Source organism: Amblyraja radiata, chromosome 10 (genome assembly GCF_010909765.2).
Source record: "Amblyraja radiata isolate CabotCenter1 chromosome 10, sAmbRad1.1.pri, whole genome shotgun sequence".
Classification (NCBI taxonomy): domain Eukaryota; kingdom Metazoa; phylum Chordata; class Chondrichthyes; order Rajiformes; family Rajidae; genus Amblyraja; species Amblyraja radiata.
In genome coordinates, this window is record NC_045965.1 from 18,850,771 (window position 1) to 18,863,078 (window position 12,308).

Below are 12,308 nucleotides of genomic sequence, written 5' to 3' on the forward strand. Positions count from 1 at the left end.
ATTACAATCTTCAAAGTCATGAATGGGAGTCCAGAAGACTTACTGGAGTATATGTGGAGCTTCCATATTTTTGTTAGGAATGCAAGAACCACAGCTGCATCTCTCCAAGTTGCATAAAGTCTATGTTGTATGCCAGTCTGGACATGACAAGCTGTGTCCAGCTATAATCAATGGTTTTTAAGAATGTTAGAAAGAAATGTGCTAAGGCTATTTATCCTATTTAACCTCATATTTTCTCAGAGATAAACTCTTTATGTATCTATGTAAAGGTCCAGCAAATGCATAACTCCATACAATTAAGCACTGAAATGGAAATATGTATCCTAGGACCTATTGTAAACAATAAAAATGCTTACCTCATAGCTCACATTTTGGCTATCCAGCAGTTTGCATTTGATGAATGTGTCAGCCATACTAACTGATAATGAAGATAGACACTGAGAACCAATTCTCAGCAGAACCTTCACAATGAATGATAAAGATCTGGAGAATGTTGTAGAACAGGACCTTGGAGTAGAAGTGCAGAGTGTCCTGAAAGTGGTATTGCAGACAGGGTGGTGAAGAAGGCTGTTGGTATACTGGCCTTTATTAGTCAGTGGATTGAGTATAGAAATTAGGATTGTATGTTGCAACTGTACAAGACTTTGGTGAGGCTGCACTAGGTACCTGTATATTGTTTGAGAAAGAACTGCAGATGCTGGAAAACTTGAAGGTAGACAAAAATGCTGGAGAAACTCAGTGGGTGAGGCAGCATCTATGGAGCGCCGAAACATCACCAATTGAGTTTGAAGAAGGGTCTACACCTAATGTCACCTATTCCTTCGCTCCATACATGCTGCCTCACCCGCTGAGTTTCTCCAGCATTTTTGTCTGCCTACCTGTATATTGTGTTCAGTTTCGATCACCCTACTATAGGAAATATCGCAAGGACTCGAAGGACTGAGTAATATGGAGAGATTGGGCAGCCTCGGTCTTTAGTCCTTGGTGCGTAGGAGACTGAAGGGTGATTTTTAAAAGAAGTGTATAAAATAATGTGAGACATTGAAAGGATGAATGCACACAGTCTCTTTCCCACGGTTGTGGAATCAACAGCTAGAGAGCATTGGTTTAAGGTGAAGGGAAAGATTTAATAGGAATCCGAGGGGGAACTTTCACACAGACACTGGTACATATTTGGAACAAGATGCTAAAGAAAGTGGATCAGTCAGATATAACTACAACATTTAAAAAAACATTTAGACTGGTACATGGATAGAAAAAGTTGAGAAGGATATGGATCAAGCAGGGGAAAATAGGACTCTTAGATGGGCATCTTGGTCAGCCTAGATGAGTTGTGTGGAAGAGCTTGTTTCGATAATGTATGAATCTACCTACTGCAGTATCTTGCCAATAACTAGTGTCAAGCAAACTTATGGAAAAATAGCCCTTGGAACCTTACTGTTAAAGCTTTTGGTTGGGTGGGCATATATGAAGGGAGAGGGTGAATTGGGTGTGGAAGCTGGAAGTGAAAAGAGGTTGATAGCTGGCCACTCTGTTCTGCAAACTGGAGATGCACACAGGGTAAATAAAACACTGTTTCCTTTCTTGCTGATATTTGGTTAAAGAAAACATTTCATTAGACTGGAGTAGGGAAATAACTTGTCTGGCCACCCTACTGATTTGAGAATGGTATCCAGTTTATAGAACTAACTAGAACAGTGGCCACCCTACTTCCCTTGATGAATGCAGCAACTACAATGCACATGTGCATGAAAACAATTAATACTTTTGGTGAAGAAACGACAAATGTGTGATCAATATTATAAGCCTGTGGAGTGTTTATTGTATTTTGAACTATGGCAGGCGTTCAAAAACCAAAAAGAATGCTGGTAAATGTTGCTACAACTAACACGGACTGTGCAATAAGAATGTGCTTTTTTCCCCCCTGATTCATTCTTTGTTTCCATGCATTAATGGATTGTGATGATAGAGCACTTTCTAGCCCATAATAAAATATCATTTAAAATACTTCAAACCAAATTCTTCTGTGTGCAACAGGAACAATATTTGATCCCAGGATTAGGTAATGCCATTTACTTAATAGTTTTAAGGCATTCCAAAAACAAATTTGTTTAGTGTTCAACATGAAAGTTGATAATTCCATTTCAGTTCTTGCTGCTTTCATTCTAGTTATATTTGTCAATTACGATGTGTTTGGGGAAGGAGGTGGTGAAAGAGTGTGCAAATTCAGTGCAGTGCAGTGGGAAAGAATCAGCCAGGTTTTCTTTCAAATGTCCAGTAGTCTATTGGAAAATGCTAATGGACAACGTTAAATGAGATAAGATTAGATTTGGCTCAACCTTCCCTTTTGCAGCTTGCAAAGATGCATGTTCCTATTTTTGTTGGTTCGAGAGGGACTATAGGCTATCAGAAGTCATTGAGCATGAATCTGTTCCTTCCAGATAACAGGAAGAACAATCTGATTCCTGCAGTTCCCATAATGCTAAACCCTGGATTTTGTTTCAGTGAATTAAGCAAAAACAACTATGTAACATAATCTAGCAACCTTGTGGCACAGACCTCCCCTTCCCCAATGTTGGTTGCTCTCAGGCCTTGGTCCTTGGTGATCGATGGCATTCAATAACAATGATGTCAATAATATTTAAGCATTTACATAGATGGAAAACCTGGCAGTAGAAGGTATTGTAAACATGTTACAAAATCCAAATCATTTCTGGGTCATACACATGAGAATGAGGGAAAAAATGAAATATTTTTTGATGGAAAAAACCCATAAACCAGAGAGCTTTAAAATATTTATGAGAAAATGCTTGTACACAGATCTAGTTTCTCGGTCTAGACAGGTTGTTGTTGTAATTGTAGCTCGTAGTTAATAAAAAGTCACTTGTACCTCCTGCAACATTGTGTTACAGCAACCTCCAAAAATTCTTCTCTGTGGAAGAATAAAGAACCATCGACACAGACTTTTGAATACCTCTGTTAATCTCGGAGATTTGTTGTCAACTTTGTGGTGTAACAATGGTGACACCTAATGGTTTTGCCTGAATCCTGTTTGCGAAAACTGACCCAGAAGTGAAGCATTCCAAAATAAATGAATTGTTACGCTGTGTGAATGTGGCATGCATGACAGACATGTGTTGCAGACTAATAGACTTTCAGAACCAAACAGACAGGAAACTGAAGTGTCATTATTGTTAGCTATAGCAACTTGCCTCTTCCCCCAATCACCCCATAATCCTGCATGTTTTATGTGAGATCATCATTGTATGGTACGAATTAAAACCAAGCTTATTTCCTGTGGGTTTCATGTTCACTTGAAAGTTAAAGTGTGGTAAGATTAAAACTCAGCTAGTCAGATGTCTTTAAACACCGCTCCTCGATCACACTGAGAATCAGAAACTATATGAATGATAACATCCAAGTCAGATAATTCTGTTTTGTAAACTGGGGATGGTGGAGGAGAGAGGTTAAATTACCACAGTAGTAACCTAATAATCTGGTGATTGAAACTTGAGACCCACCACAACTGCTGCGGAATTTACATTCAGTTAAAAGTTGGAATGTGGAACAACAACCAGATCTAGTTCAATAATGTAGTGCCATAAGACTCCACATGGGGGACTCTGAAATAGCCCAGCAAACCATTCAGTTGAAGAGGGCTTAACAGCACCTTCTCAATGAGCATTTGAAGATGGGCAGGGAATACAAACATTGCCACTGATGACCTAAAAAAAAAAGCAATGGAAAGAAAAACTTCAAAAAACAGTTTCATGATGAGCATTCCCAACACACATGGAAAGTATATGCTTAAATAAACAGCTGTCTAATTCATGAAGTCTTCAGCTAGTTATCTATAAATTGTCAACTACAGGCAGGACCTTCATTATTTTTCTCTTCAATGTCCCACCCTTTTCTAAGACCAGAGTTATTCAGGGAGAAACCACCGGCTGTTAAGTTAATTTTATAAATAAGGCCAATTTAAGGTTGCTAACTGTTCAGGATTGTTTTGGACTAGACAGGAATTAGAAATTAAGCTAAACACCACTCCCAGCAATCTAGGAGACATAATGGGAAGAAAAAGATTGGGATAAAAACAATTATAGGTCTTTTTTTAATATATTTTATTTAAGTGCATGTTTCCCTAAATCAGTTTTCAAAATATTGGACATGGGACAGAAAGGTTGTCCAATATTAATATATCAAATGACACCAAGAAAAAAAGTCAGAAAGGGGAGCAGTCTAAAGAAAGGTCCTGACCCGAAAAGTTGCCTATCCATATATTCCGGTGATGCTGCCTGACCCATTGACTCTCTCCAGCATTTTGTGTCCTTTTTTTAAAGATATAAAAAGTTAATTGAATAACATGAAATCTGTTGCCAATCTGCCTGTTGTTGGTAGGTAGTGCAGCAGGCTAATGAGCCAATGTGTGATATCTGACCATTGGGAGGTTTTGGATTACTGGGAGTTGGAGGCAGAAGATCGTGTGATGGAATCTCCACAAATATGTTTGAACTGGTTTTGGAACCAATGCCCCGGATGTTAGTCTCATCAGTTCAAGTGCTTGCAACAGTAACAGGGTATTGATGAGCAGCAATATATTTCCAACTCTGAATCATATAAGACTGAACGGCATACTTGCAGATGGCACTATTACCGTGCCTCCTCTACCCCATTTCCACTAGGTTGTGGAACTGTCAGGTTAGGAGATTAATGATTATTTTGGTAAATTGTTCTGGTGCATTTTGTGGATGATATCACATTCATTGGTAGAAAATATGATTCTCAGGACGTTTATTGGCCAGCCTGTGAGAAATATTAAATATCTTTCACATCACATGTAATGTTTTATTCTTATGTTTTGCTGTAATTGTTTGGTTTAATTAAGTGGCTTTTGGGGGCATTTTTGGAAGGCAGTTAACAGTCAAGTATTCTGGTGTGGTGCTGGAATCATCAAGGCCACAATGAGGGAAGGGCAGATTGAAGAAGGGTCTCGACCGAAATGGCACCTATTCCTTTTCTCCAGAGATGCTGTCTGACCCGCTAAGTTACTCTAGCTTTTTGTGTCTGTCTTCAGTTTATACCAGCATCTGCAGTTCCTTCCTACACAAAGGGCTGATTAACTATCATGGATTTTTAATGGCAACCAGTACTTTTGTAGTCACCATTACTGCAAGCAGCTTATTTTAAATTCCAAATTTATTTAATAAAATTAAGTTTCCCTTACCAGCCAGTGTAGTGAGATTTGAATTAGTGTTGGATCACTACTAATCCAGTAATTTAACCATCATGGTAATGGTCTAAGTAAATAAGATTCTCATTGAATAAAAGTACATGTTCCTAACATACTTGCATCAGAAACCCTGCATCCAATGTTAATGGAAACCTTTGATACTAATTTGCTTTGTAAATCAGGTTTATGTACAGTACATCACTGCAAATACCTGGTATTCTTGTTTATTCCCAATTAGATTGAATGATGTTGGTCTAGACACCTGGCCTTGCAGTGATTCTGCAGATAATGATAGAATTGTGAGAATCAATTCCACCTGTGAAAACTATTTAAATTGAATAGTGGAATATTTGTGCAAATACATTCCAGAGTGCCTCTGGTTTTGCTGAATATTTTCTTGCCGCATTAGTTTCTAAAAGCTCAGCATCCACCACAGTGCATAAATTCCAAATTTATGAAGTTTGCTGAAGCAGCATATTCGAACCTCAGCTTGAATGCCTTCCTCAGACTTCTGGGTAATACTCTAGTGCAGTGAAATCCATTAAACTGTTGTGATCCAGCAACTCGTATACATTTTAAACAAGCAACATGGGGAAAAAATCCTCGAGCATCTATTGCAATGTGATTCATTCTGTTGCTGTACATCTATCTATACTTAAGCACTAATAAGTGACGTTCACAAATATGTCTCCATTTTGATAGGCTTTTAAATATGGTTTGTACTCTTGTTGGCACAAACGACTTTTGTCTATGGTTTGATGAGCAAAGTTAGAAAAAAGCAGGTGAAGTCGGCTGAACTGGAACTGATCTATCACTTGCTCAGCATCTGATTAGAATGCAGTTCAATTAGAGGTTCCAGGAATGTAACAGTAGCAACTTTCAGCTTGCTAATGAAAAGCATTATAACATAATATTATAACTCAGCCGAGATTTTATTTGCCTGTGAAGTGGGATTGCTAGTTTTAATCAACAGCATGAAACAGGGAAAATGAATAGAACATTCTTTGGCATTTAAATCTCCAGAAAATATAAATACCACCATTTCAGAACACGCATCTTCAATTGAAACATAGAAACAGAGAAAATAGGTGCAGGAGTATGCCATTCAGCCCTTCGAGCTAGAACCGCCATTCAATATGATCATGGCTAATCACCCAAAATTAATACCCCGCTCTGGCTTTTTTCCCCATATCCCTTGATTCCCTTAGCCCTAAGAGCTAAGAGTGAGAAAGCAAGTTCTTTTAACAAGGTAGAAGTTGATCAATATAATATTTTAAAGCAATTTTCATGTTTATAAATTTATTATGTTCATTTTAATCAGGAAGAGATAATGGGCAGAAGCATCCTTTTATATGTCCATGACAAGCATCTGCCTTGAATTCTCTTGCAGAGAACTACAGTGAGAATGCCGAAGGTGACGAGAGCACTCGGTGTACACACAACATCCAATTGTTGAATGAACATCCAGAAGTTGTGGAGAAAAACCATCAGGTAACATCAAAGGCTGCAGTGGAAACTCAGTAGCACAATCTGGGGGGGAAATGGTTTAATTTGTGACGAAGGTTCAAAAAATATAAAAATTGTATGCAGAGGCTGTAAATCTAAAATAAAAGCAGAATACTGGAAACACTTGGCAAATCAGGAAATGTCAGTGGAGAGAGGGTTATCATTTGAGGTTATCATTTAACTTTTGTTGTAAGGGGCATTGAGCAGAAACTGTTTCCTTCTCTACAGATGATGCATGATATATTATTTCCAACATTCATTTTTGCACAGGAAAGGGAAATAATATATGTCCAGAAAATCCCGAGAAAAGGCAGTCTCAATATAATTATGGGTGGGTTGAGATGCAGCCATTGGGAATATGGAGAGAATCAATTCCATTCTCATGATTTTTATTCATATTTACTGATAAAGAAAAGTGTCCACAAATGAATGTGAGCTTAAAATGTTTAACAGTTTTAAATACAACATTTTGCTTCAGCAATGGGTGGAAAATTAAATAATTCAAGGTGGGAAAATAATCAACAATAATGTCAGCATCAAAAAGTTGTGTGATCCACAAGAACAGGATGAATTCTAAATTGATATTCCACATCTTCATATTCAAGTTGTTAAGAGCGATGCGGTGGCACAGCAGTAGTGTTGCTGCTTTACAGTGCCAGAGACTCCGGTTCAATCCCGACCACGGGTACTGTCTGTACGGAGTTTGGGAGAGTGTTAGTGTGCGGGGATTGCTGGTCGGTGCGGACTCAGTAGGCCAATTCGCCATCGCCCGCCGGGGGCTTTGACTTTGACTTTGACTCTGACATCGGGGGGGAGAGTGCAGTGGAGAGATAAGTTTTTTTGGCCTTCCATCACAGCAATGTGATGGATGTTTATGTAAATTATGTTGTGTCTTGGGTCTATTTGTTTGTAATGTATGGCTGCAGAAACGACATTTCGTTTGGACCTCAAGGGGTCCAAATGACAATAAATTGAATTGTATTGTATTGTATTGTATTGTAATGTGCCTGTTTCCGTGCTGTTTCTCCAAACTAAACTAAACTAAACTACTGTGTTCGAATATCATTTTATGGTTTGAATTATTTGTTATTGGCATTTTTTCCAATTACGTGCTTAGGAACAATATGTTTTGTCAGCTCTTTTTGCTGTTATACAGTGCTAACTTGTGATACATTCAGTTTGATCAGGTGGACTCTTTTTCTTTGTTTCTCATCTCGCTTCATTTCCTGAATAGTCATTGATTTCCCATTGTCGCATGCTTCCGTTGTTGCATTCCATTAAGTTGCAACCCATTCTTTGTGCATGGCTCTCAGTGCTGGCAACCTATTTGAAGTAGAGGGATTTGCAACTAAACTGAAAGTTATATCGCACAATATTCACAGTTGTAGAATTCCAGTGGAAATAGCTGGACCACATCATGACCACAAATCTTAGCAATGTTTCTTTCTCTAACTATGGCATCTTCACGGCACACTTATCTAAAATTAGATTTGTTGTTACATATTTTCATCCTGCACAAAGAAAAAAAAAAGAGGCTGGTAATATCAAGGCTCACAAGAATATTAAACTTGAAAGAGTAACTTAAGCAAGTAAACTGATGATGTGTTATGTACCAGTTTCATAGATTAGCTGTTCTCTTGGGTCCATTCATACTGTGACAAGTAATTTCTTCAGTTGCAAATGAATCTTTTTGTCTTTACAGAGATCCTTCAATGATTCTGGATTTAGAAGTCAGATTGGAGAAACGGACACCAGCATCTTGTTTCACAATTCGTCGGTCACCAGCACAGAGGCAGTGGGCAGTTTTGAGAAGACAAAACTTGACGTGCAGAGACCGAGGGAAGAAAATAAACTGATGGAAGACAAGCTTGTGGAGCTGAAGTCACAGATTGAGTCACCAGTGCCTCATATGAAGTAAATATTTACTTTATTATATGTAGATGCTTCAGTCAAATTGTTCTAGGTTAACATTTATAAGACAGAAAATATTAGACTTATTAGCCAGTGATTCAGACACATTTCAAGTTAAGATGTTATTGTCCCTTCCCCTTCTCCATGAGCACGATTTATTATTCATAGATCTTGGAATATCTTCCACGAGCCCACTCAAAATTTCCAGTTGGCAGAACTAAGAGTTAAAAATGACACGTCAAAAAATAATTAGACCAAAGGTGTCTTCTCCTGCACCTCTCATCCAAGCTTATCCCATCAATTCCCAAGGAATTGTGATTACCTTCCCCAAAATGCCCTCCCACGGAAATGTCAGTCACCTTTCCATGCCTGTTTCCCAGTTCATGGTCCAAAATGGTTCCTCCTCCAGTTCGATAATCCACGCAGTTTCAGGAAACCCACCTGGATGTACCTAACAAATTCTGCCCTCAAAGCCTCTTGCACTAAGGAAGTCTAAGTCAATATGAAGTTAAAGTCACCAAATAATCAATACTGTTGCTTTTACATCTTTCTATAATCTGTCTACATATGCCTATCTCTCATTGGCTATTAGGAGATCTATAATATAACCCCATCAGACTGAATGCTCCTTTCTTTCTATGGCGCTGTACCCATATAGCCTCAATGGATGAATTTTCTGTTGATGAACTGTCCATTCTGAGTGCAGCAGCGACATGCTTTCTGATTAGTATTGCAAATCCTCCACCTCTTTTAGCTCCATCTCCATCACATCTGAAATGTGGAAAGCATGGAATGTTGAGCTGCCAGTCCTGTCCCTCTCGCAACCAAGTCTCTGTAATGACTACAACATCATAGTACCTTGCACTCATTCAGGCTGTAGGTTCAACCACTTTACCTATAATACTCATTGCGTTGAAATAAACACACGTTGTCTCATCAGGCTCACCATGTTCATTAATCTGTTCCTGCTTGCCCTTCCTTTGAGACTTACTTGTCATAAATTCTGTCTTCCCATCAGTTCCCATCAGAACATCCACTTGCTGATCTGCCACCATAATTTAAACCACTCATGCAGCGGGTATTATGATATCATAAGATATTTCCAGGCTGAAATTGACTGTTCAAAGCCCTACCCATTTGATTAAATTGAGTATCCAATTCCATAACCTTCCAAACACCAATATTGTCTCCTCACCTCAACCAATCTGCTACTGAACTAATTTGAGCATTTTCATCTTTTCCTTTATCATTAACAATGAAATATGCAATTTGAAATATCAGTAGCACATGACTTATTTTTCCCCTGCATCTGTGATATTGCAAATGTTTGCTCATAATTTTACTATAGATAGACCACAAGTATTAAGACTATTCATTATTGTCAGCAATCATTTACATAAGAACATAAAAATGAGACCCGCCAGCCTACACTACACAAGATAAAGGTTGATATAATCCTGGTCTCATCTCTACGTTCCTGCCAGTTTGTCATAACCCATGACCACCCTATAGTCTGAAATATGTCAATGTCAGTTGCTCAATAGATTTGATAGCTGACTGACCAGCTCTGAAATTAGATCCTGCCAACTAATGAGGCATGAGTTTTCTAATAAGCAGTTTGTATTTTGAAAAGACAGCAAATTTCAAATTAACAAACACTGCTAATGTAAAGATACAACTAATGCTAGAAAAGGTTAGAAGTCCTGAGGTGGTATGTTAATTACAGCACAATATGGACATAATATTTCCCAGAGATTTTCTCTTGTTATTTTAAAAGATTGTTCCTGCATTTAGATTAAAAATATCCAATTATGTGTGGCAAAGCAACGGTACAATCAATGAGGAAGAATTTATGAACCACTGTCAGAACTTCTCAGTGGTTTATGGCAAATTCACTCGTGTTGCAAAAAGAGGGGAGTTATATTGGCCACCTCTAACATCTGAACCAAAAAATGGGCTTATAATTTGGCAACCCTCCATGCAGGCAGAAACAGTGAGAATGCCTCAATCAGAAAAAAGGCCTTCTGCACAGGGTGGAATTTCTGGAGCAGCTAAACCAACCTCCAACTCCAAAGAATAGAGAACAGATGGTGACAGCTGGCTAAATCATGTTGCCAGACTGTCATAGCACTAAAACGCACAAACTAACAGTTTGCGATATTCTGAAGCATTAAAATATATATTTTTTAGATTAAAAAAAAAAAAATGGGATGTTAACAAAATGAAAAACCCATATCATGTTAATACACTCTGAAACAATGTATAAGAAAGTATGAAGTAGTAGGTCATCCAGTTCTTTGATCCTGCTTTATCTTTCATAAGATCATACATAATCATCCACCTCAATGCCATCTTCCTGCACTACTGCTATATCCTGTGATTCCGAGAAATGTGTTAATATTGTTTTTGAATGAATACAATACCTAAGCCTCCACAACCCTTTGGTGTAGAGAATCTTAGTTCATCAACTTCTGAGAGAAAACATTTCTCTTCATCTTGATCATAGCCCACCTTTTGTTCTGACACTGTGAACCTTTGTTCTAAATCCTTGTACTCAGGCTGCCAAGCTCACCTGTTTCATTTTGCACAACAGCAACTGCACATCTCTCTCCATTTATAAATACTCTGCTTTTCTTATTAATTCACCAATGTGGATGACCTCACAATTTTCCCAAGTTATATTTCATCTGCTGGCACTCAGCCTATCCATATTCCTGAGAAGCCTCTTTACATCCTGAAAAAAACACCAATTCATCATTAAAACCTAAATATCATTAAGTATAAGAAATTTAATAAACCTTCAAAATATTACAAATTAAAATAGTAAGTATATTCTTGGAGGATTAAAAAGTTTATTTTGTACACTGCGATCTAACCATTTTCTCCCTTAAAGACATCTTCTGAAGGCTGCTTTATCCATTCACTTCCATTAAAAACAAGGGGGAAAAGTCACTTGTTCCTCCATTTGCCTGGCACTGAATTATTTAGCAAGCGTGGGGCATTTGTAGCAAAATCCTGTCCCCTTCTAATCTCCATCAGGATTCCAGTATTGGACTTTGACCAGTTGCCAGCTTATAACTATGCATATTTGTGGAAATCTTGATGTTCTAAGTTACGTCGGAATATTGATAAACACCAGCATTTTGCATGACATTTACTGACATATCCGTGCCATTGTGGAGTGGACCATTGTGCTGATCGAATATTAAATAAATATTCTATACCACGGACTATTCATTTAATAAATAATGTAACAAGTTTAGAACTCAGAACTAATTCCCTAGTTTCCATGTACAACCATACCTCTCATTTCTAGCTCTAATCATGTTAATGGATCATCTAATTAAACAATGAAATAAACTGGACTGGGCCAATTTACTTGTAAGGAGGAGGTATGGGGGAGGGGTTTGGTAAGTGACTCATCGAGAGACAATAGGTCAACTGATCACATTAAATAAACTAGATATACAGAAGGAAAAACAGATGTTTGTGAGGACTCTAAATTGAGCATCCAGCAGTTGAGGAGAAACAGTTTCCGATGATGACCTTTTCAGAATAAGGTATGGTACTGTTCAGTTGCAAGCTGTCTCTGTGAACCATTAACTGTTTTCAATGTACTGGATAAATGTTAACCCATTGCAATGTCCATCTGACCACATAG

At 38.0% G+C, this 12,308-nt stretch overlaps 1 protein-coding gene across 9 annotated transcripts in view; it reads left to right on the forward strand.

Annotated features, from left to right (window-relative positions):
- Nucleotides 1–12,308, forward strand: part of LOC116977628 (phosphodiesterase 4D interacting protein) — a 375,033-nt gene that overhangs the window by 283,406 nt on the left and 79,319 nt on the right. For all 9 annotated transcript variants that reach the window (XM_033028241.1, XM_033028242.1, XM_033028235.1 and 6 more), the window contains 2 exons: nt 6,621–6,721; nt 8,439–8,650. In XM_033028241.1, the coding sequence (XP_032884132.1) occupies nt 6,621–6,721; nt 8,439–8,650 (313 nt within the window). The remainder of the gene's footprint in view (nt 1–6,620; nt 6,722–8,438; nt 8,651–12,308) is intronic.